The 23,783-nt window shown below is 47.6% G+C and overlaps 1 protein-coding gene and 1 long non-coding RNA gene across 2 annotated transcripts in view; one reads left to right on the top strand and one right to left on the bottom strand.

Moving 5' to 3' along the window:
• Positions 1-309: 309 nt before the first annotated feature.
• LOC137142123 (uncharacterized) lies at positions 310-2,356 on the top strand. The gene is made up of 3 exons (XR_010916851.1): positions 310-527; positions 1,252-1,356; positions 1,657-2,356. It is a non-coding gene; the product is annotated as an uncharacterized lncRNA (long non-coding RNA).
• A 422-nt stretch (positions 2,357-2,778) lies between these two features.
• LOC137142122 (antigen WC1.1-like) overlaps positions 2,779-23,783 on the bottom strand; it is a 35,569-nt gene continuing 14,564 nt past the window's right edge. The window contains exons 7-18 of the mRNA XM_067531353.1: positions 20,355-20,672; positions 19,961-20,089; positions 16,658-16,966; positions 16,036-16,098; positions 15,636-15,950; positions 15,191-15,226; positions 14,685-14,822; positions 12,323-12,418; positions 7,026-7,109; positions 4,809-4,898; positions 3,985-4,128; positions 2,779-3,168 (exon numbers count right to left, since the gene is read on the bottom strand). Coding sequence (XP_067387454.1) covers positions 3,020-3,168; positions 3,985-4,128; positions 4,809-4,898; positions 7,026-7,109; positions 12,323-12,418; positions 14,685-14,822; positions 15,191-15,226; positions 15,636-15,950; positions 16,036-16,098; positions 16,658-16,966; positions 19,961-20,089; positions 20,355-20,672 — 1,871 coding nt within the window. The 3' untranslated portion in view covers positions 2,779-3,019. The remainder of the gene's footprint in view (positions 3,169-3,984; positions 4,129-4,808; positions 4,899-7,025; positions 7,110-12,322; positions 12,419-14,684; positions 14,823-15,190; positions 15,227-15,635; positions 15,951-16,035; positions 16,099-16,657; positions 16,967-19,960; positions 20,090-20,354; positions 20,673-23,783) is intronic.

The raw sequence follows: 23,783 nt of genomic DNA, 5'->3' as shown, positions 1-23,783 counted from the left end.
TTGGCATATAAACAGGTAAACTGAGGGATATCATAAAAAATAATACATACTCCCTGATTCACCACAAGAACTTCATTAAGCAATCTGAGAGACCAAAGTTACATGCTAAGGCTCTTGTGTTTTTATAGTCGCAGCCTGACCCCATTTTATACTGCTCAGCCTTGGTGTCTCACCGGATTAGGTCCCTATTGAAATTTGACCTTTTTCCTGTTCCATTCATCACACTCCATGTCTTCCCCTTCTCATTACAGCAACGTCGGTACCCGTCCCATATGCGGAATCACTGCTGCATGCAGACTGTGCTGGGGAGGAGGTGACCTGTGAGCTCTCTCCATACAGCCTACACCTGGCAGATGAGGGGCCCAGCCAGGCCTCCTGGTTCATGGGAACCCTGAAGCTGTCCAGTGGGATCAGCATAGCCCAGGTGCTGAAGGTCAGCGGTGACAGGGAGGAAGATGAGAGAATGGCTGTGCTGCACCCAAGGCTGAAGGTCCCTGTAAGCCATGCGGGGACAGTGCTGACCACAGGTGAAGAAAGCGGAGCATGAGGGGAAAAGACCATAGCGCTGGAATGCACCTACTACACCAAGGAGCACTAGGGGACCCAGAGACCCCAGGACTGAAGCCTCCGCACCAAGGAGTGCTAGAGGCACTAGATACCCCAGCAATAGCACCCCACTCTGTAGTCAGGGGATTAAGGGCATCAGAGATAGAAACTGCACATACTGAGGGGAAGGTCACCGGCTATGTCAGCAGGGTAGTTAGTCCTGCCCTCCTGGGGGGAGGCTCAAATATACAGGGCCCTCTGGGCCTCCTGCTGTCTCCAAGATGTAACCCCTGGGCCACCAGTGTGGCCCCATTGGCCCTCTGCCCTTGCACTTCTGTGCCCCTTGACTCCCCAATTCTGGCCCTGCTGTTCCTCCCCACCACTGTCCCATTATCTGCCACACCACTGTGATCCTTGGCAAGTGCTTTGTCTGCTCTGCAAGAGTTTGCTGTAGCAAGGAGAGCAATGTGCACCTACTCCCCGTACCTGCTAATAGCTCTGCAGCTGGCAGGATGGGAGCTTCCCTGGGGGAGGCACAGCTCACACCCTTCAACCCAGCATGGCCAGTCTGTCCACAGCATGCTGCCTCCAGGGGTGGAGCGTGTTGTGACCCAGTCCCTGTTGTCCTGCCAGGGAAAGTCTTCCATAACCACATATGTCTAACCACATATATCTGTTTGTCTTTCTCCTTCTCTTTGTCCCTAGTTCCTGCTCTCACACAAGGGTCTAACCATCTCTCAGCCTTTAGCTATTCTCTCTGCTGTGGGTGGAGCACACTGTCCCTGGCAGGCAGCTGGTGGAGGAGAGAAGGTAGGAGCAGGGCCCAAATCCACACTGGGGTCACCTCCTCTCTTTGTGGTCATTTCCTTTGTCCCACAAAGGACACAACCCCTGGAACAGGTTAGCACAGCCCCTGAAATTTCCCTCCTCAGTCTCTGATGGTCAGTATGCCCTATTACACGTCTTGGCAATGTCTTCTTTTGTTTTTCTCCTTTCAAAAATAAAATGTTATGTTTCTAGTCTCTTCGTATGATTCCATGAGACCTACTGCTTCCAGTCATCTGCATTTGCTCTCTGTCAATCTTTTCTGTTTCCATTCCATCCTTCTAGAGATGAAGTGACCACACAGAATCCAGGATTTATGGAAAAGGAAGGAAAGCCATTTCTGGGAAAAAGGGATGTACTCTGCATGCATTCTGCCACTGATTTCACTGAGGATTCACCCAGAGAACACTTCTGGCTTCTCCACTGCTCAGTGCTCAGCTCAGAATTGATTTTAAACTCTATTTGTAGATTGTCATGGAAATAAACATGCTGCTGTGCAAACACCATCAGTTGTACTGGGGTTTCTAGTAACAATTCATTGACTTGTTACTTGTTGTAACCTTATTGGTTCAGTGGCAACCCAATCTGTCAACTTCCCAGTGGCAACTTCCCCTTGTCACTATCTTCTATAAAATTAATTGATCATCCTAGCAGAAATATTCATCCCTTGGCTTTATTGCTAAAGGAGAATTCTTTTCTCCATTTCTTTCATTTCAGGTGTGAATTACCCAGGGAGAATTTCCCGTTTATGTCCTTGGGTTTATTGAAGGAAAAGTGCTTAGGCCTTAAACTTTGGTCAAGAAAAGTATGTCTTATGGGTAAAGGGAGCAGTGCTGAAAAATGTAACTGTTTGAATCAAAAGAAAAAGCTTGTATTGCAGTTCGCTTATGTCTGTAACCTTGACTAATGATAAGAAGAATGAATGCTGTAATTCTAACACTGCAATAAATATATGTTCAAATCTGCCTGAAGACGGAGACCCTTTACTGACCAGAGGCAATTCTGTCAGTGGCTCTCCCCTTGCATATGCTTGTGCTTCATAATAATAAAAGAGTCTCAGATCTCTGATGAGCCTCAACTAAAAATGCAGATTGAAGCCTCGTTTCTTCCACAGATTCAATGAAAGTTTCAAATCTGAATTCACATTAGGAACAACCATGTTGCTCATCTCAGAATATTCTCTTGCGGATTTCTCACCTTTACCACATCCCATCTAGAACATTCAATTTAAACCCAGCAACCCCCATCAAACAGCCTGCCATGCCCCATTCTTGTCTCTTGGTTCATTTAATCTCAGCCTCTCCCTGTGATGAGCCCTGGAAACTTCATAATTCATCTGGCAAGAAAAACATCCACTGCTGGGCAGACTTTCAGAAAGGATTTAATAAGAAAAAGGCACAAATTCAAGATGAAGAAATTACAGGGATAAAGAAGCAGGAAATTTCCACTCTGGCATATAAATGGGAAATTATACACAGGAAATTTGTGAACCTTTTCCCACTCGCACTTGTATTTCCTGCAACTCCACACAAACCCTTAATAAAAACCACCTGCTGTGTCTGTCTACCAGGCAGGGACTGTCTCTGGGTCATCATACCAAAGGAACATTTCTGAGAGAAAGAGGCAAAGCGTTTACATCATCACAAGATTATTTTGCCCAATCAAATTGTTCTGATGCTGATCCCCCAGAGTCACCATGTCCCACATCATCATAACCTGTGTCTCCAGGAGGCAGGAACGGGGTTTCCTTCTCCATCCCAGAGATGCCTTCACTCCTTAGCGAGTGCAGACACCAACCTGAAAATACAAAAGGAGACATACAGTCAGTGGATCCATTCTATGGCTATGTGTGGCCGCATGGCAAGGGTGGAATACACTCTACAGTACAGGTTTGAAAATGTTCCCTCTTCGTTCTTCTAATTGGGTCTATGACAAGTTCTAATCCATGATCTCTATACATATTCTGGAAGTAAACCATTGGTTTCCAAGTCAGTTAAAGTTGCCAAGTGACAATTGTATTTACCTGTTGCTTCATGTACAAAACCCAAGCACTTACCAGCAAGGAGCTCTTAGTTAAGGGCTTTGTAAAATTTACTCTGGCCTAACAACAAACATAAGCACTTTATTCTTATCACGTGCTAAGCGATGTACATTTGATCAGCACTCAACCTCCGCTGGGGTGGCTGGTGGTGTCTGTGCTCATGGCACAATGGGGAGGAGTTGGGAGATGTTGGCCAAGGAGAATGGGTAAAGCCCGACTTTTACAGGCAGTGCCATGGGCTCTTTAACATTTGTGCAGCAGTAACAGGACTTTAGTTTATAAGATTCTGCACAAAAGATACATGCACAGTGAACTGCTGGGAGTCCAGTATCTCCAGAATGTGGCAGCCACACAAGAATTTGAACTTAGAGATGGAGGGATCTTGCTGCTTTAATCACTATGTACCACACAGCAAGAACCCGGCTTTTCCTGTCACAAGTGCAGGCACTGACACCTCTGCTTTGAGGGAATGAGGAGAGAAAATGAGAGCTTTTCTCACACACATTCGTTTGGCCAGGGTTTCCCTTGCTGCGTTACACATTCAGTAGAGACACTGTGAAGTGCAAACTCACCTGTCTGTGAATCCTTGTTCCAGTCACTCGCCCCAGGGCCTTCCTCATCATTCTGCCCCAAAACAGGGTCATCTTCAGGGTCAGACACTTCTCTGGCATCATCATAACCATCCCCTGTGACATCTGCAGGCAGGACAGGGGCCTCTGAAGTGAAGATGTGAAGTGATTAAAAAATTATTCACAGCGAAGATAGAAATAAACTGTAAGCTACAGATGCACCAGCTACACTGGTCCCTGGGGATCTCTTAGCACTTAACTTCCACCCCCATGAACTGCCATCAGTCTCCAATGTATTGACACCACTGGGAATGGAGCCACACAGTAAGGGTGAGCTATGGGCCTCTGGGAGTAAAATCTGCATGTCCCACCCACTGCCCTGTTACAGCGCACCTGAAACTGATGTATATAAACCACAAAAGCCATGTGCCAGGAAAGGCTGGCAGGGAACATTGCTGCACTGCAGAGGTCTCTGCTTCAGTGTGTTGTCTTTACAAATCGTGAGTAACCTTAGTGCTCACGGCAGTGAGGGTCACAGAGCAGTGACCTGAGCCAGGTACAGCGTGGGCAGCTCCTGTGCGAACTGCTCCTTCCGTCCCTGCAATGGGTCTGTGTCATGACCTAGGACATCACATGCTTCCCTACATCTTGTGCTCCACACAGCTCTTGTACTGCACCTGATCTGTGCCCCCAGCGTTACGCCAAGAGCAAATACTGCTTGGTGAACTAGTAGTTTTCTTAACAAACCACTATCGTCCCTGCTGGGAAATACATTTAGTTGTTTCAACAGGGTAACGTTGCTCCCAGGAGGGGGATTCACTGCTCACCTCGATCATCTGGAGTCTGCGGGACGTCGTTCAGGGCAGGCTCCTCCACGTTTTCGTAATCCAACTGAGACCCCCCAGGGGAAGCTCCCTCTAGAACAGCAAACACCACACTCAGCCCGTGTCACCAGGAGCCTCTCTTCAGTGCAGGGGCCCTTATAACTAGAGCTGTTTATCATGGCATGGGTGAGGAAAGGCGCAGGGGACCCACGGTGAGAAGGGCACAGCTCAGAGAACTGCAGTAGAACAGGAGTCCCATAAATAACGAGGGGCCAGGCCTGTCCGTGCTGAATGTAAGAGCAGCTCTGTTCTGTGTTTCAGTGGGGGCAGGATCTGGGCTGGGGCTGAGGTAACAGGTTTGAACTCGGGCGCTGCCAAGCCAGACCCAGCCTTTGTGACTCCAGCTGATCTCTTCAGACTGGTTTGAATTTTCCTTTTACGCTGGGGAGGGGAACCTCCCGCTGCAGGGATTAAAGCTCCCGCTGGAGGTGGCTGGCCTGGGCCTTTGTGAGCTGCTGCTCTACACCGGCCTCTCAGGCAGCCCAGGGCTCAGCGTGGCAGCGCTCCAGCCTGTCCGTAGAACTGGCTGCTCTGCGCAGTGTCTGCTCAACCCAGCCACATGATAAACTCCCAAAGGGTCCGAATTCATGGACCCCTTTGAGAGCAGCTGGGGTAGAAATGCCGCCCTGTTTATAATTAGAGATGGGCCCAGCCCAGGAAGTTCAGATCCAGGGTTTTGCTTCAGCCTGTTATAGTGACAGGTGCCAGCCGCACACTGAGATCCTGAGTTTAGGTGAGGATTGGCAAATCCCCTCCCCCAAAGTTCTGGTGGGTTTGGATCAGTGAGTTGGGCTGAGCCCATCTGTAATTATCACACAGGACAATCTTCCCTCTCTCTCAGCGGTGTGAGTGGAGCTGACACCTTCATCCACAGAGACTGACCCGTCTCCTCCATCTCCTCACCTGGGGAGGTGACTAGGAGCTCCTCACAGGGGTGTCTGCTCAGCAGATGGTCGCATGTTTACATCCTGAGATTCTGACAGGAATTTTGTTCAGTCGGATTAGACCCCAGTGTGTAAAATTGGGATCATGTGAGGGGAAATGAGTACGACTACAGAAAGTGTCACTGAAATTCTGTTCTCTGCCCAGATTTGGGACTCTCAGATTGAGTCTGTCATAGAATCACAGACTAACAGGTTTGGAGGGGAACTCAGGAGATCATCTAGTCCAACCCGCTGCTCAAAGCAGGACCAACCCTGAATAACTTATCCCAGCCAGGGCTTTGCCAAGCCATGTCTTAAAAACCTCCAAGGATGGAGATTCCGCCTACTCCCTAGGTAACCCATTCCAGTGTTTCACCACCTGCCTAATGAAAAAGTTTTTCCTAATATCAAACCTAGACTTCAGTCACTGCAACTCAAGACCATTGCTCCTTGTTCTTTCATCTGCCACCACTGAGAACAGCCTAGCTCCATCCTCCCTGGAACCCCGCTTCAAGTAGTTAAAGGCTACTATCATTTCCCCCCTCATTCTTCTCTTCTGTAGACTAAACAAGCCCAATTCCCTCAGACTGTCCTCATAAGTCATGTGCTCCAGCTCCCTAATCATTTTGGTTGCCCTCCTCTAGACTCTCTGTAGTGGGAGGCCCAAAACTGGACACAAATGTGGCCTCACCAATGTCGAAATTCGGGGGAATAATCATGTCCCTTGATCTGCGGGCAATCGTCCTACTAATGCACCCAATATGCTGTTAGGCTTCTTGATAATAAGAGCACACAATTGACTCAGATCCAGGTTCTCTTCCACTGTAACCCCCAGGTCCTCTTCTGCAGATCTGCTGCCTAGTCAGTCGGTCTCCAGTCTGTAGCAGTGTATGGCATTCTTCCATTCTAAGTGCAGGACTCTGCACTTATACTTGTTGACCTCGTCAGATGTTTTGGTCCAATCCTCCAATTTGTCTAGGTTACTGTGCATCCTATCCCTACCCTGCAGTGTATCTACTACTCCCCCCCAGCTTAGTGTCATCTGCAGACTTGCTGAGGGTGCAATCCACCTCATCCTCCAGATCATTAATGAAGATGAGGAACAAAACTGGCCACAGCACCAACCCCCGGGGCACTCCGCTTGTTACCGGCTGCCAATTGGACATCAAGCCATTGATCACTATCCATCTTATAGTCCATTCATCCCTCTCCTGTCCCCCTCGCCTTCCCCCATTACCTTGTTCTGGTCCAGGATCATTTTCCCCCTCGCTGTCCCCGGTGTAATACTGCAGCTTCATCGCTGAATCATTTGAATAGGAAACTGGAGAGACGAGAAACAGAAGTTCATTATGCTGAGAATAGCAGAACACTGGGCCTGGATACACAACTGGGCCTGGAGCAGGATTTCTTGTCTCACTTTAGTTCTCTATCCTGAGAAGATCCTGAAACACAGCAGCTCTGAGCCATAAGAGACTGACAAAAAAGTTGTAGCATCTTCTGTCACTTTTACTATCTGACCTGAAGATGCTGGGAATTCCCATTCCCCGAAGGTGAGTTAAGGACACGTCTATGGTTATGGGTCCAGAGAAGTTCCACAATGGTCCTGGCCTTCTCAGTCACAGAGGAGACATCTCCTTCTTAAGGGTAAATACCCACTTCCCCCATTAATCAGCGGATCAGCTCTCCCTGTTGTTTTCTGATTAGGCCATGACACTGACAGACCGGACTTATTTGTGTGTGCATGTTTATCTGCTTTAACCTTGTAAATAACTCTCATTTCTTTTCCTACGGAATAAATCCTTAGACAGTTTATTATAGGATTGGATACAAGCATCCTTGGTGTGAGATCTAAGGTGCAATTGACCTGGGGTAAGTGACTGGTCCTTTGGGACTGGCAGTAACCTGAACACTGTTGTGATTTTTGGTGTAAGGGACCATCTATCACAAAGGAAAGCTTGCCTACATGACAAGATAGATCAGAGCACCCAAGGGGACTGTCTGTGACTACATAGTGAGGCTTTTATAGTGCCTGAGGAGTTTACACTTGATGCTTGATGGGTGAAATCTCAGTAGAGAGTTGACAGCCAATTTGGGGTTTGTGCCCTGCTTCTTCACAGGCTGCCCTGAGGTTGGTACTCACGCACATGAGCCAGGGCCGGGGACTTGACATCGGCCAAGACAGGTTCTATAGCAGAGTCTGTGATTCACTCTAACCATCTTGGCAGTGGTGCTGGGGGATGGCCTGAGCACATTCCCAGAGCCACGCCACAGCACAGCCCTTGGGCAGGACGTTCCCATCTGACATTGAGAACAAATGCAGAAAGGATAAAAGAGTCGTGACTCAATGTCATGAGACTCTCCTGGGCTGATCTCTCTGCTCTGGGGGCAGGAGGGACCCCACCCAGCAGACCAGGCACTGTGATGGGAGGGAACAGAGAACATCTCCTGAACCAGTTTTCCAAAATGATTTTCAAATGACAGTTTTGCCTGACCCCCAACAATCACTTTCCTGACTCTTAACTGGTCACACTCCAAGCCTGCAGGAGGGGCAGAGTGACATTAACTGTCCCTAGAACTGGGACTTGCAAAGTATGGAGGGAAGGAAGCCCATTTTCATTGGCTGACATGAGTAACTGCTGTTCTCAGCACAGACCCAGCTCTTGCAGCATTCACGGCTAGAGCTGGGTGAGAAACAGAATTTTTGGTTTGCCGGCAATTGTAAAAAAATAATTTAAAATGATTTTGTGTTCAGCCAAAATGACTTTCAAAAACTTTTTTTTTGGCAAAGTCAGAAGTAAAAGAAAAGAGAAAAAATCATATTGAATGCAACAGTTTGGAATTTTTATTAAAAAAATTAAAGGAAATTGCTAAATGAAAAGTAATTTCAAATTGAAAAAACAAAATGTTTTGTTTAGAAAATGTTGAAACAAAACAAATTTGTGTGTGTGTGTTTTTTGTGTCTTTTTGGAACAGATTGGGGAAATTTACGTGAATTTATAAAATGTTTTGGTGTCTCTGAGTCTATATTTTTCACTGTTGTATTTGTGTGGTGAGGAACATGTGTAATCACTCACAGTCATCAACAAAAGTGAACTCTTTTATTTTGTTTGTCAGGAAGAAGCAAAACTAAAGATGAACTCCCCACTAGCAAGGAGGAAGCTAAAATGAACCCCAAGCAGAATCTCTTCCTCCTAGACAATAACTGGTGGGTATTAGCAGCAGCGTCCCTGGTGAGTGCCTTCCCCTAAATAAAACTACAGTGCCCCCTTGCATACATAACACCTAGCCCCTTAGGCAACATATACATCCAGCCATCGTGGGTGCACTCGCCTGTGCTGCAATCTTTCTACAAAACCGAGCAGGGCAGGTGTCTTTGGTGACTGTGATTCAGCATGAACACCTGGTGAGACAGGAGCATTGGCCCCTTCGAGTGTTGGCTTTGGAGACCTCAAAGTGTCAGAGGATGGAGACTGGACTGTCAACAAAGAATTGATGGTTTGCTCTAGAGAAGGCATATCTGAAGGCTCCTCTGAAGTAATGTTGTTTGGAGGGGAGCATCTTCTCAGCTGGTCGATGTGGTGATGCCAAACTTGTCAGTTGGCAGTCTGGACCTTATATGAGATGGCACCAATGGCTTCGATGATTGTTGAAGGAACCCACCTAGGTCCAGCTCCATAACTAATAGCATATATATTTTCTTGTGGTACGAAGAAATGAAGTGTAGATGATGACAGGGAGGAATCCAGAGTCTGATCCTGTTGTGTTGTAATTCCTCAGATAGGTCACAGGTAACGTAGTCAAAACACGCCTTAAGATGTTGTCCCATGAGTATCTCGGCTGGCTAATTCTGAGAGTTGTGAATGGATGGACATGTTGAGCAATGAGGACACTGGCAAGCCCTATTGCCCAGTCTCCTTTGACGATCCTCATTACAGTCTTTAGATGTCTGCCCCCTCAGTTCAGCCTTATTTGTTTGAGGATGGCATGGTGTTTTTGGTGAATTCTCTGAACTTGTCACAGGTAAAAGCAGTTCCGTTATCAGACACAATAGTATCTAGTTACAAATGAGTCATGAACAGTTGATGCAGAGCAGTGATCATTGCCATAGTAGTCGTAAGCACTTAACATGACACTGCATCATTGAATTTGTGGTGACATGATTGGAGGTGTTGGGTTGTTATTGGAGAGAATTCCTTGAAAGGTCTTGTCATCAGTACAAACCTCAAACAGAAACTGTAGATGTAATTGTAGAAATTCTTGACTGCAGCAATGGTAGTGAGATCTTCTTTATCAATTTGTGCATAGTTTCTCTTGGTGGATGTTAAGATTCTTGAATAGTAGATGACAGGTACCTCATTTCCCTCTGGAAAGAGATGGCTGAGAATGTCTCCAACACCATCACATATAATGATCAACGGCCTCTTTCTGTCGTGGTGGATGAGGATGGAGTCAGACGTTAGTAACTTGTTGACGTTCTTGCAGGCTTCTGCATGCTGGCAAGTCCATTTTCTTGGAGCTCCCTTGTCAAGAAGGTGATGAAGAGGTCCAACAGCTATTGCCTTTTTTGGAAGAAAACTGAAACACGAGAAAAGCTTGAAGTTCCTGTTTGGATTTTGGCTCATGGATTGCCTGTTTCCTCTTCTTGGTTGGGTGGATACCTGATGAATCAATAGCCCAAGAACGTAACGCTTGTAGCTCCAAATTCACATTTTTCCTTCTTGACTCAAATACCTGACATTGCAAATCAGCACAAGACTTCTCGAAGTTGCTAGGCAAATTCATGCTCGGTTGATACCATAATCAGTCATCAAAATATGCTGTAGCACCTGGAATTCTGGAAAGCAGAATTTCCATGAAGCATTGGAGAATTCCAAGTGCAATGGAAATTAGAAACTGGAGACTCGTGACTTGAAATGCTCCTTGATGCGTGATAATCATCTGTGCGTCTGCAGCATCTTTGTCAATAATCACTTGTTGAGTCTCTTGAGCAAAGTTGAGTTTCATGAAGAACTTTCCTCCAGCAAGAACAGTGAGCAGTTGGTTAACAGCAGGCCCTGGATATGGGTGCAGTTTAAATGCCTTGTTCAAAATGCATTTCTAATCTCCACAGATTCTCACTTTGCCAATAAGCTTGACTATTGGTACAATTGACGTAGACAATTTCATATCTGTAGCTGGCTCAAGGATGCCCTCAGAAACAAGACATTCTAGCTCTGTGTCAATTTTTGGATGAAGGGCAGATGGTACATTCCTGAGCTTCATGTGGATTGGCATAACTGTCGGAGCCAGGTGGAATGACTCAGTTCCCTTATATGCGCCCAATTCTTCAGAAAACACATAAGGGAATTCAGCAATGATCTTAGTTGCTCTTCGTTGATGGCATGAATGCCTTGGATGCTGATTCCCAATGGTGTGAACTACTTCCGCTGAGTTTGTCAATGAAGATCATGTCTCTGATCATGATGGACAGCGTTCATGTTGGTTACCACAACACTAATTTCCTTAGTGTGCAATAATGCTGCTTCGGTGGCCAAGGCCTTTTCCTGAATGATGACGATTGTCAAAGTTGGTCTGCAAGGAGACGGCATTGAAGTGCTTTGTCCTGAACTCCACAGACAAGGCCCTCTTGCAGCAAAATTACCAAAGTAACAATGTTTGGCAATGGGGAGCAGCTTGGCAATATAGGTGGCGATACCCTCGTCAGTTCATTGATTTCATCATGAAATTGAAATCTGCAATCAAGGACACATGGCACAACTGAGAAATGTGCCTTCAGTACACGTTCAGTTTCTTTGTATGTCTTGCTGTGGGGCAAAGCAGGCACAATGAGTCATCTTGGAGCCACAAACTGTCAAGAGAACAGCCTCTTTGTGTTAGAGGTCATCAATATCATTTACTTCAAGATAAAAAAAAATTCTTTCAGGGTGGCTCATGTCAAAATCTGCTCTGTGTCCCATTGTGGAACTTTCAAGTTGTAGGCGATCAACGTTGGTTCAGATTCCAAGGTGGCCCTTTTGAACTCGAATGTTTCCCGTTCATTCTGAGATCACGATTTTGTACTGGGGTGGTACCAGAATGACCATTGCTTGTCCTTAATCTTTGACAGGATCCAATCCTCATTGCCAGAAAAGTTAGATGTTGTATTTGTGTGGTGAGGAACACGTCTGATCACTCACAGGCAGCAGCAAAAATCAATTCTTGCATTTTGTTTGTGAGGAAAAGCAGAACTGTAGATGGACTGCTAACTAGCAGGGTGGAAGCTGAACTGAACCCTGAGCAAAATCTCTTTCTCCTAGACAAGAACTGGTGGGTGCTAACAGCAGTGCCCCTGGTGAGTGACTTCCCCTTCATAAAACTTCAGTGGCACCTATGCATACATAATATTCACCTAATTTTTTTGGTAACCAAACATTTCCCCCAGCTCCAATCACAAGCTCACAGGGCTGAATCTGCAGTGATTTAACTCTGAGTCAGGGTCTCAGAATGGAAAGTGCGTTAAATATTTGTTCCCTGTTAGGATTGAGACACACAGACCTGAGCGACCGAACATCTCCTGCTTCTCTCTCATCAGGTTATAATCAATCTCCTCATACACAGCCTCAGAGAAGGGATCCAATGCGCTCCTGGAACCTGAAAACAAAGGGCAGTGTTTGCACAGGTCATTGCAACCAGAGATGGGAAATACGATGAGATCATCCACTCCTTTCCCCTGGGGCCAGTGCTGAACTGGTCCCAACAGCACATTCCTACTGCTCTGTCCAGGCTAGATTTAAATGTCCCAGGTGAGGGTGAGGACGTCCCTTTCCACTGCACCCCTTTGGTAAAGGTTCCACAGGCTCGTTCACTGCCGGGAAGATTTTTCACATTCAGCCTAAATGTTTAGTTTTTAATCTCAACCCATTACTGGCGGTTATTCCCCTTTGGAACAGCTTAAATATTTCTTCCCCCCCATGCTGGTGTTTGCCCCCATTTGCAAAATGGTGATGACACTTTTTCCCATAGAATTTAAGGCCAGAAGGCACCATTAGATCCTCTGGTGTGACCTCCTATACAACACAGGCCATTGCACTTCACCCAGATACCCCTGTGTGTGAGCCCAAAGACTCAGTTAGACTAAAGCATTTCAGTGCTCAGGAGAATACGCTGTTGTGTGCCAGAGACAGAGAACAGGAGAGATCAAGGGACCATGAATGCCCAGTGCCCCTGCAATGGCAGGGAATTGATTAGGTGAGAGATGCTTAGATGATCCTGGCAGGTGATCCATGCTCCACGGTTCAGAGGAAGGTGAAAATCCCCCAAGGTTCCTTTTTGCCAGTCTGACCTGGGGAAAATTCCTTCCTGATCCTCACTCTGGGGATCGGTTGGATCCTAAATATGTAGAAAAGACACACCAGCCAGACATCTAGGAAAAATTATTCTCTGCACCATTCAACGATTGGTCCAGCCCATCCAGCCTCCCATCTCTAGCTGTGGCCAATGTCTGATGCTACAGTGGGGGACAACCCCCTCCGGAAACATGGGGGTGTGGGGAAGAGAGGGCACAACTCCTTCCTGACCCCGGCAGATTACTTTCTGAAGCCCTGAAGCATGAGATAGGATTATAGTCATTTACCTATTGCAAAACTGTGACTGTTATGTCTGTGTTAATGGCAATCCTATTCTCCATATTATTTCCAAGGTGCTGGTAGCTGATATTTGTGCAGGGTTTAATAGATTTAAAATTCTCTGTAAGTGGCACTTATATGAGTATGATACAGTGTAATGCCCCTTTCCGGTATTTCTCCTTCCTAAGATTCTCCTTTCCACGCCATCTCTCTCTTCAGAACTATTTTACCCCGCTCTATTTTTGAACTTTTTTGTCTGACAGTATTTCCAGTCTCTCTAGGTCCCTTTCCATGTCTCTCCTCACTCAGACTCAGAACAGCTCCCTGTGACAGATATTGCAACCCCATGTAGTACCTTTGGGAACCATTGTATTACATCTCTGAATGGTTTATGTATCATTGTGTTTTAGCCCAATGCGGGAGGGTTACCACAGCTCCTCCAGGAATAAAGCCCGTGAAGGATTATTAAGGCAACTCACTGAGATTGTGAACAACTCCAGAGAGGTACCACTCCTTCGGGTGGTTTGCATAGACTAGTTCAAACTTCGCTTTCCAAAAGTCAAGAGACAAAGACAGACTTTTGTATAAAAGAGTGAGTTTAAGCAGACTCAGGGCCTTCATTTTGATTCAGCAAATGGGCAGGACCTTCTCTCCATGGGGATCCCAGCACTGAATGGTTGGAGGGACACTGGCCTACCAGGCTCCCCATGTGGAAGATGGGTGATTTCTGCTATATTCAGTAAACATGGAGGAATTTTGTTTTGTTTTACAATGTTTTCTCTGTGATGCTTTTTCCTAAGAATACGGTGTATTGTGCTGAGGCAGAGCTGGGTGGTAATTAGTAAATGCTGGCAATGCACTGCTCAGAGCCCTTGGGGAGAAACAAGCACAGCGCGGGGGCTGGCCTTTAGGCAGACTGGCTCCTGGGGATCTCACAGTGTAAGGCAGGGGCTGAGCAGCCCTCAAATCCCCTGGTCAGAAGGGCTGGGACAGGGCGTCCTACCCAGAGACGGGATGGCTGGAGGCCTGAGGCCTGACTGGGCACTCCTGGAGTGGACCATGGGCGGATACAGGTGCAGTTTCCCTGAAACTGGGATGCTCCCTAGTTAGCATCATCTCCAGATTTCATGGCAGGGCTGTTCCACTGCCAGACAGTTAATGAAATATCAAATAAGAGAGGAGTTAACGGGCACCCTTGGCCACCCCCTCCTGGCCCGGTAACGCCCTCACTGACACCCTGCAGCACCCTGCTACTGCTGAGGCATTTCACACAGACACCAATCGGGACCCACCTCTGCGCTGGGCCCTGGCGCTTCGCACCTGCGCACCCAGAACAATTAAGACGAAGCAGAGCAGGGCCCCCAGGATAATGCAGACGACCACGGGCACCGTGACTCTCCCGCTGTCGGTCGGAGGGCGGCGCAGGGCAGCTGGATGGAAATAAACACACAACAGGGAGAGATTATTCTGTGAGAGGCAGGAGAGCCCCGGGGAGCTCCCCAGTCACTCATTGCACGGCCCAGGACAGCAGGTAACGGGCTGGGACACAGTCTATGCGCCATGGCGACAGCTCACAGGCTGCTGTTTAAATCATGGGCCCAGCCCCGACAGCTAGAACCAGCAGACAGGAATAGCTCCCTTCGTACTGCCTGCAGCTCCCACCCCTGGGTCATTCCCCCTTCGATTTCACAGGCCAGGGAAAGGAGCTCCTTCCCTCAGGCTGCAGTCTGCAGCTCATCCCTCTGTCACCCAGCACCAGGGACATTTCACCCTGGAAGGGAGGAGGGGGATGTTTTACCTGTTCTAGTCGGTGATGCTGTTGTCTCTGTCACACCTGCAAAGAGAAGGGAGGAGCGTTGGAGTCTGGAGTGAGGGGCAGGTGACGTGTTTGTTACCAGGGGGAACGTCTCCTCTGAGAGTCTCTGGGGGTCTCCATGTGTCACCTCTACACACTCCCTGACAGCAGCACAGGGTCTGTATGTTAGTGACTTAGACCCAAGTCCCCTGTGCTGAGGACTCTAGTAACAAACCAGCAGTGGGACCTGGGATGGATGCAGGGGCAATGGGGGCTGATGCCTTAGTCAACCTGGGCCAATAAAGGTTCCACCCCACTACATCCATGATACTCCTGCACACGGGATGGAAGGGGCTGGTCTGTGACCAAGTGGGCAATGGGGGGCAGGCGGATCCATCCTCCTCCCAGATAATTACAGCACGGGGCAGAAACATCCCCTGTCACTCACCCGAGCAATTCACAGCAGCATCTTCCTTATGACCACAGTTGCTCTCACCCCAGGGCGTGGCAGGACAGTCCCAGAGAGATGACTCTGTCCCTCTGCAGTTCACCTTCTCCACCCAGATGGGACCAGTCCCCTCGCCGAATGCAGCCTCGCCCGGGGCAGATACGGCAGATCCACAGCCCAGTTGTTTACACACAACGTTAGCGTCCGCCAGGTCCCAGGAGTCATCACAAACTGTTCCCCAGGAGCCACGGTGCCAGACCTCCACTCTCCCCGAGCAGCTGTCCTCTCCTTCCACGACACGCAACTTCTCCTTGTCTGGAAATGGAGAAACCTCACATGTTACTGGGACAGCTGGGAAAGTCCTTAGGGACCAACAGGGAGCACAGAGAAGCAGAGATACCTGTGCAGCTCGTAGAGTTCGGGCATTCGACAAACAGGGTCTGAGATGGTTTCACTTTTTGTCCTATGGAGAGAAAGTGCTGAGGTGAATGGATTGGGCTGTGTGTGTGATGTGGGAGTAGAATTTAAACCCCTAGTTTCAGCATTGTATTAACTGAATTGTGAAGTCCAGGTCACCTAATACCTAATGAATTTGCTATTCTGCTGTATTCAGACACACAGGCTGACATGCAGACAAACCTGTGGGGAATTCCAGTCTTGACCCAAACTGCACAACCTGGGCCCATCTCTGATTGTTCAACCCAAAAGGATTAATAACTACAGAGCTGCCTAGGGATGGTCTCAAGAGAGAGTCTTGTCTGGGATCTCACACTCCCTTAGCACACTGTGTAATGCTGGTTTCTTTTATAATTAATTAATTACTTTGCATGTTTGTTGTTAACCCACCAAGTGCTTATTCCTATAAAAGAGCATGAAAATATGTTTGTATCTTATCTCGAGAATTTAAATATATCTGTCCTGAGATGTGAACAACATCAAAAGTTCTCTCATAAGCTTCCAATTAATTACACATATTGCATGCCTGTGTGTGCTCACGCGCATGCAGATCATTTCAGCATTACCATGACAAGAAATATGGGTCTCTTCTGCTCGGTTATCACATGAATTTGGATTCCACTGTTCTGATGGGCACTGCCAAAGGGAGCTGTCCTGCTCACGGCATGCAACGTGGTCCAGCCATGTGGGACCCTTTCCAAGTTCAGTGCCTCCTGCAATCTGCCCTCCATCTCCACACTTCAGCTGTTTGCATACAATTGTTGCAGTGATTCCAGTCATCAGATTGGAGCAAACGCTGCCCCACGTCCCATTGTAGAAAACCTCCAGCCGCCCAGCACAGTCACTGCTGCCAGCCAGCCTCAGGTCCATGAACTCTAGAAGAAAATGCACAGAAAGGGAATTGACATTGTCTGAGTCTGAAATGAACTGGGGTGTGAAGAGTGAAATCCCAGTGACGGCTGACACTCCTGTGCCTTAGTCTGCACAAGCAAGTGCCAGAGAGAATCACTCCAAGAATCAGAGACTCTTTTAGACACCACAGTCCCTATACAAACACAATGGGTGTCTCTGAAAGGCCACCATTAACCAGCCATTCCAGACAGGTTTTAGTAAAATAATAGATTAAGGCCAGAAGGGCTCATGAGATCAAATAGTCTTCTTTAAAATATCCAGTTACCATGCCTAGAGTCAAATACTTGAGTTTGAATTAACCATATCTTCCAGAAAGGCATCCAGATGCGACAGGAAGACTTCAAGACATGCCAAATGCACCATTTTCTTCGCTAGTTTGTTCCAATGGTTAATAACCCACTGTTCAAAATGTGTCCTTATATCTAATGATAATTTTACTGGTTTCAGCTGCCAGTCATTGGTTCTTGTTCTGCCTTTCTTCGATAGATTGAAGAACCCTTTAGTAACTGGCATTTTCTCGTTGCAAAGGAATTTATGCACCAGAATCAAGTCACCTCTTGAGGTTTTTGAAATGCTAAACAGATTCAGAGTCCTACATCTCTTACCACAAGGCTTTTATTCAAGTCCTCAAATCACTTTTGTGCCTCCTCTCTGCCCTCTCTCCAATTTTTGTGGACATTAGAACTGGACACAGTTACCTGTCAGCTTCGTGTTTTTGGGGAACCAGGGCGCCAAACCCCTACTTTCTGACTCACCTGAAACCCCCTGCCCCTAGCCTCTGCTTTAGCCAGAACCGATCAGAGACGGACTTACCAAAAGCAATGAAAAGGCAGTGGGAGACACACCTAAACCCCTCTGGACAAGGGTAACAGGATTATGGCAACTGCCCTAGCCTCATCTACATCGAAGATGTGAGAAGGAGGCATCTCCATCAGCACAGCAAATAAAAACAGAGAGCCTCATTTGTATCGAAGCTGGAACAAGGAAACATCTCTACTAGCATACCGAATGGAGAACCACGCTACAAGGCAGGGACTGCACTGAACTCTGGGATCAGAGAAGCGGGGAAGCACGGCATGATGGGAGATCTCTGCTCCAAATGTTAATGTACCCACGCCTGCACACACCGAGCTCAGCAGTTATCTGACCAATTCTAGTCATAGATCCTTTACTGATGTCCAAAACACTGAATCTGCCTGATTCTGCCTGAATTTGCTCTCTCAAAAGAACACTGCCCATAGCCAGGAATGATCCGTTCCTATTGTCCAGCCTAAACAGAACAACTCTGGTATACTCCCTTGAGTCATCGTTAACCCATAAACAAATCTAGTGTTCTCCCTTGAACCATTGTTTCTTCCCTACAAAAACCCGACCCAAGTTCAAACCTCTGTTCTGAGGCCTGGATCCAAAAGCTGCATCAGTTCCACTGGGACTTCACCTTTTCCTGACTGATCGTGTTGGGGGCTCTGCCTGCGTCAAACACTCCGGACCCTAAGCTGAACAGCCTGTCTCCTGGGAGCCTTCGACCAGTTCAAGCTGTGCTGAGTGGTGAGAACCCAACTCTCTCTCTTTCTCTCTCTTCTCCGGTTAAGCCCACTTCCTCCCCTCACACCTATTTGATCTCTCTCTCTTTCCCTCTCTCTCTTAGTCCAGGTATAACTTTCTAAACCTGATTTTAAAATCAAACCTGGCCTAGTTTTCCCCAATACCCCAATTGAAATTGTGGAATATTGTAACTGTTTGGTTGTTTTCCTCTCCTTGTACGGTTATTACTGTTACTATCGTAAGTTTTATACACCTGGAAATAAAATAACTTTTATAATCAAGGTGGTTGCCAGACTCCCTCCGAACTTTGTTTACTCTTTTGTGTTCTCAGCTTCTCTATTTTCCTCTGCAGCAACGCTTCTCTTACCTAAGCTAAAGATCCCTGTAGCGCCCAAAAATCCTGTGCGGTTTGCTCATCAAGGGTGTTACTACCAGAATAATTGTACCGTGAAAGTGGGAATAGCGACATGCTGAACATGTGGCATATAAGGGTGTCAGCTTGGAAGTGCTGCTCGGCCCAGCCTGCTGAGTCCAGGGGTACATACGGGTGGCAGCTTTAAAGTGCTGCTAGACCCAGCCTGCACAGACATGCTCTATTGCAGTGCGGTGCCAGTTCAATATAAGGGTGGCAGCTTGGAAGTGCTGTTAAACCAGCCTGCTGAGGTCCATGGACATATAAGGGGTCAGATGAGAATGTGATAGACCCGGTCCGCTCAGTCGCACTCTGTTAATCTGGGAATGTGTGTGTGTATGTGGGTGTTTGTTTGAGTCTGGGGCTCGAGGAACCCAGCCCTGGGAAACTTAGGTCCTGCAGGGTAGCTCCATTTGGAGGGGACTTGCAGAAGGGAGAAGTAAAGCTCCATATGAAAACACAAGTGACAGAAGCAGTGCATTAATAGAACTACAAACCCCCCCCCCCGCCCCCAAGGAAAGTAACCCTAAGAAATGAGGGTATCCCAAGGTGACGGGAAAATCTGGTAACAACACAGTATTCCAGTATCTGTCTCACAAGGCCATATACAAGGGTAAAATTTAGTCCCCACCCCTACTCACTGCTCCCCTGCTTATACGTTTAAAGCTTGCATTAGCCCATTTTGCCACAACATGGCACTGAGAGCTCATCTTCAGTAAGTTCTCCACCATGCCCCTAAATCCTTTTCACACACTCTTTTCTAAGATACAATCTCCTTCAGAGATATTCTGGCATTAGGGAAATCTTCTAATATCTCCAGTACCTCTGGGTGGGAGCTGAGGACTTTCTAATGGTGACTCTGGTAGGTATTTACCCAAAGAAAAGAGTGGCAGAGACAGTCAGGGAGAGTCTCCATCATCCTCAGCAATCTCCTTAAACATCTGCCCCCTCCATTAAACTACCTGGTAACCAGACTCACAAGAGCATTCCCAGAACAGACCTGAACAAAGAACTCCTGCGTCCTCTTTGTGTCTGCAGTTGTGCTGGCCCCAACCCCTGGAAGGACACTCCCAGAGACTGGTTTCATTCCCAGAGCAGTTCACATCATCCAGCCAGATCTGACCAGATCCTGGCCCATAATGAGCAGAGACAGTTGCACTGATGGCGTGTCCACATCCCAGTTGTTTGCAAACGATGTTGGAGTCTGGTAGCTCCCAGGAATCATCACAGACAGTTCCCCAGGTGCCATTGTAATAAATCTCCACTCTCCCGGCACAGCGACCTGCCCCATCCACCAGTCTGATCTGCCTGCTCCCTGCAGGGAGAGAGCCCAGCTGTTAATATGTATTTTCCCACTGAACAGAAAATGTTTGTGAGATCTGGAAATGAATCACCTGAGCAAACGACACCGACGTCCTCAGCAATTCCTGCCTGGTCTGTCTCAGGTGTGGAGATGTTGCAGAGAGTCAGATTAGCCTCATTTCCTGCACACTGGACCCTTCTCAGCCCCACGGGGCCCGTTCCTCGCTCAGACTTAGGGAGGGTATAAGCTTTCTCAGCGACTCCGCACTGGAGCTGCCTGCACACCACGCTGGCGTCGTTCATGTCCCACTGGTCATCCAGCACTCTGCCCCACGCACCACGGAGGGAAATCTCCACTCTCCCATCGCACCGGCTCTCCCCATTCCACAGTCTGAGCGACTCCCAACGACCTGGGCTCAGGAGAGATGGGACATAGACTGAATAACACTCTCTGTTGTGCACTAGAAATATTCCAGAGTGCACATGAAATTCTGGACTGTTTCTAAGTAAGAAGGAACAGCCCAGTGATAAGAGTGTGTCCCAGTGTTAAAGGGAACAGCCTCTGGCAGAAGATACTTTTCATTTGACTCTATAAGTGGAAGGTGCTGTCAGGATTGCAATACTCTGAGTTTGACAGAGGGGCTTGCTAGCAGACACTGTAAATGAGTGAACGAGGGCATTCCCGGAGATCACTGAAAGAGAAAGACAAGCAGCAGAGTCAGTTCAGGAGGGTAGAGAGTAGACTGGGGGCTGTCCAAGGAGGTCCATGGATGTAACTGGTTACCACAGCCGCGCAGGAAAGACAGATGGGATCGTGGCAGATGGAGCTCGTAAGGAAGGGACCAGGTGGAGGAGTTGCACAGTATGTTAGAGAGCAGTATGGTTGCTCACAGCAACAGCATGAAACTGGAGAAAAGCCTGTTGAGAGTCTCTGGGTTAAGTTTTGAGGGGAGAGCAACCAGGCTGATGTCATGGTGTGCGTCTGCTGTAGCCAATTAGAGCAGGAAGATGAGGTAAACGAGGCTTTCTTCAGGCAATTAATGGAAGTTTCCAGATCACAGGCCCTGATTCTCCTGGGGGACTTCAGTCACCCTGACATCTGCTGGGAGAGCAGCAGAGCAGTGCACAGACGATCCAGGAGAGTGCTGAGGACAACTTCCTGGTGCAGGTGCTGGAGGAACCAACTAGGGGCTGTGCGCCTCTTCACCTGCTGCTCACAAAGAGGGAAGATTTGGTAGGGGAAGTAGAAGTGGGTGGTAACCTGGGCAGGTTCAGGATGGTCGAGTTCAGGATCCTGACAAAAGGAAGAAAGTAGAACAGCAGGATACGGACCATGGAGTTCAGAAAAGCAGCCTTTGACTCCCTCAGGGAGCTGATGGATAGGATCCCCTCGGACGCTAAAATGAGGGGAAAGGAGTTCAGAGGAGCTGGCTGTATTTAAAAAAACCTTACTGAGGGTGCAGGAACAAACCATCCCTATCTGCAGAAAGAACAGCAACTATGGCAGGCGAACAGCTTGACTTAATAGAGAGATCTTCAGTGAGCTTAAACACAAAAAGTAAGCTTACAAGAAGTGGGAGCTTGAACAGATGACGAGGGAGGAGTATAAAAATACTGCTCAAGGTTGCAGGAGTGAAATCAGAAAGGCCAAAGCACAATTGGAGTTGCAGGTTGCAGGGAACGTAAAGGGTAATAAGAAGAATTACTACAGTATGTTCTCATCAAGAATGTGGTCAGGGAAGTGTGAGCCCCTTACTGAATGGGGGAAGCATCATGGTGACAGACTATGTGGAAAAAGCAGAAGTCCTCAGTGCTTTTTTTTGCCTCAGTGTTCAGAGACAAGGTCAGCTCCCAGATGGCTGCACTGGGCAGCACAGAATGGGGAGGAGGTAAGCAGCCCTCGGTGCTGAAAGATCAGGTTCAGGACTATTTAGAAAGGCTGAACATGCACAAGTCCATGGGGCTGGATGCAGTGCATCCGACAGTGCTGAGGGAGTTGGCTGACGTGATTGCAGAGCCATTGGCCATTATTTTTGAAAATTCTTGGTGATCAGAGAAGGTCCCAGACAATAGGAAAAAGTCAAATAGAGTGCCCCTCTTTAAAGAAGGAAAGAGGAGAATCCGGGAAACTACAGACCAATCAGCCTTACCTTAGTCCCTGGGAAAATCATGGAACAGGTCCTGAAGGAATTCATTTTGAGGCGCTTGGAGGAGAGGAAGGTGCTCAGGAAAAGTCAGCATGGATTCATCAAGGACAAGTCCTGCCTGACTCAGGAAGTTTGCAGATGACACTAAGTTGGGGGAACTGGTAGATACACTGTAGGGTAGAGATAGGATACAGAGCGACCCAGACAAATTAGAGTATTGGGCCAAAATAAATTTGATGACTTTGAACAAGGAGAAGAGTATAGACCTGCACTTAGGATGGAAGAATCCCATGCACTGCTACAGACAGGGACTCACTGGCTAAGCATCAGTTCTGCAGAAAAGGAGCTGGGGGTTACAGTGGACAAGAAGCTGGACATGAATCAACAGTGTGCCCTTGTTGTCAAGAAGGCCAGTGGCATATTGGACTGCATTAGTAAGAGCATTGCCAGCAGATGGAAGGAAGTGATTATTCCCCTCTATTCGGCACTGGTGATGCCACATTTGGAAAATTGTGTCCAGGTTGGGGCCCTCGACTACAGGAAGGATGTGTACAAATTGGAAAGAGTCTAATGGAGGGGAAAAAGTATTATTGGGGAGCTGAGGCACATGGCTTATGAAGAGAGGCTGAGGGAACTGGGTTTGTTTTGTCTGCAGAAGAGAAAATAAAGGAGGGATTTGATAGCAGCCTTTAACTACCTGAAAGGGGGTTCCAAGGAGGATGGAGCTAGGCTGTTCTCAGTGGTGGTAGATGACAGAACAAGGAACAACGGTTTCAAGTTGCAGTGGGGAAAGTCTAGGTTAGATATTAGGAAACAATTTTTTACTAAGAGCATGGTGAAGCAGTGGAATGGGCTACTTTGGAAACAGGAACTCTGATAAAGAATGAGCAGGGGAGTGCAGGAAGAACAAGGATGATCTTGCTAAGAGCAGTGATCGTCATGCACTAGAACTCAGCTCTATTCCTGCCTCTGCCGCAGACGTCACAGGTGATGCTGAGCAGGTCTCTTAAACCAATTTTTCTGGGGTCTGATTTTCAGAAGCACTGAGCACTCACAACTGTAGCCAGAGTCCAGGCAGGATGTGGCTGCTCAGCTATTCTGCAGTAAGGCAGTGAGGTCTGGTGGAACGAGTCAAAATATTCAGTTTTCTCCTGGTTGCACTGCTGACTGCACTCCTGGGGGACTTGGGCAAGTCACTTTACTTTTCTCCCTGTGTCACCATCTGTCAGATGGTGCTAATAATACTACTTGCCCCACCTACATCCCTGGAGTTTTGTGAGGGTTTATTAATGTCTGGACAGTACTTTGAACACAAAAATATCCACAGAAACGGTGAGTGCTCTGAAGAGTCAGGCCCTGAGGGTCTCAGGTTTG

This window comes from Emydura macquarii, unplaced genomic scaffold, assembly GCF_026122565.2.
Source record: "Emydura macquarii macquarii isolate MOO-44397 ecotype Brisbane River unplaced genomic scaffold, CSIRO-AGI_Emac_v2 contig_3163, whole genome shotgun sequence".
NCBI lineage: Eukaryota > Metazoa > Chordata > Testudines > Chelidae > Emydura > Emydura macquarii.
This window is presented reverse-complemented; position numbering and strand designations above follow the sequence as displayed.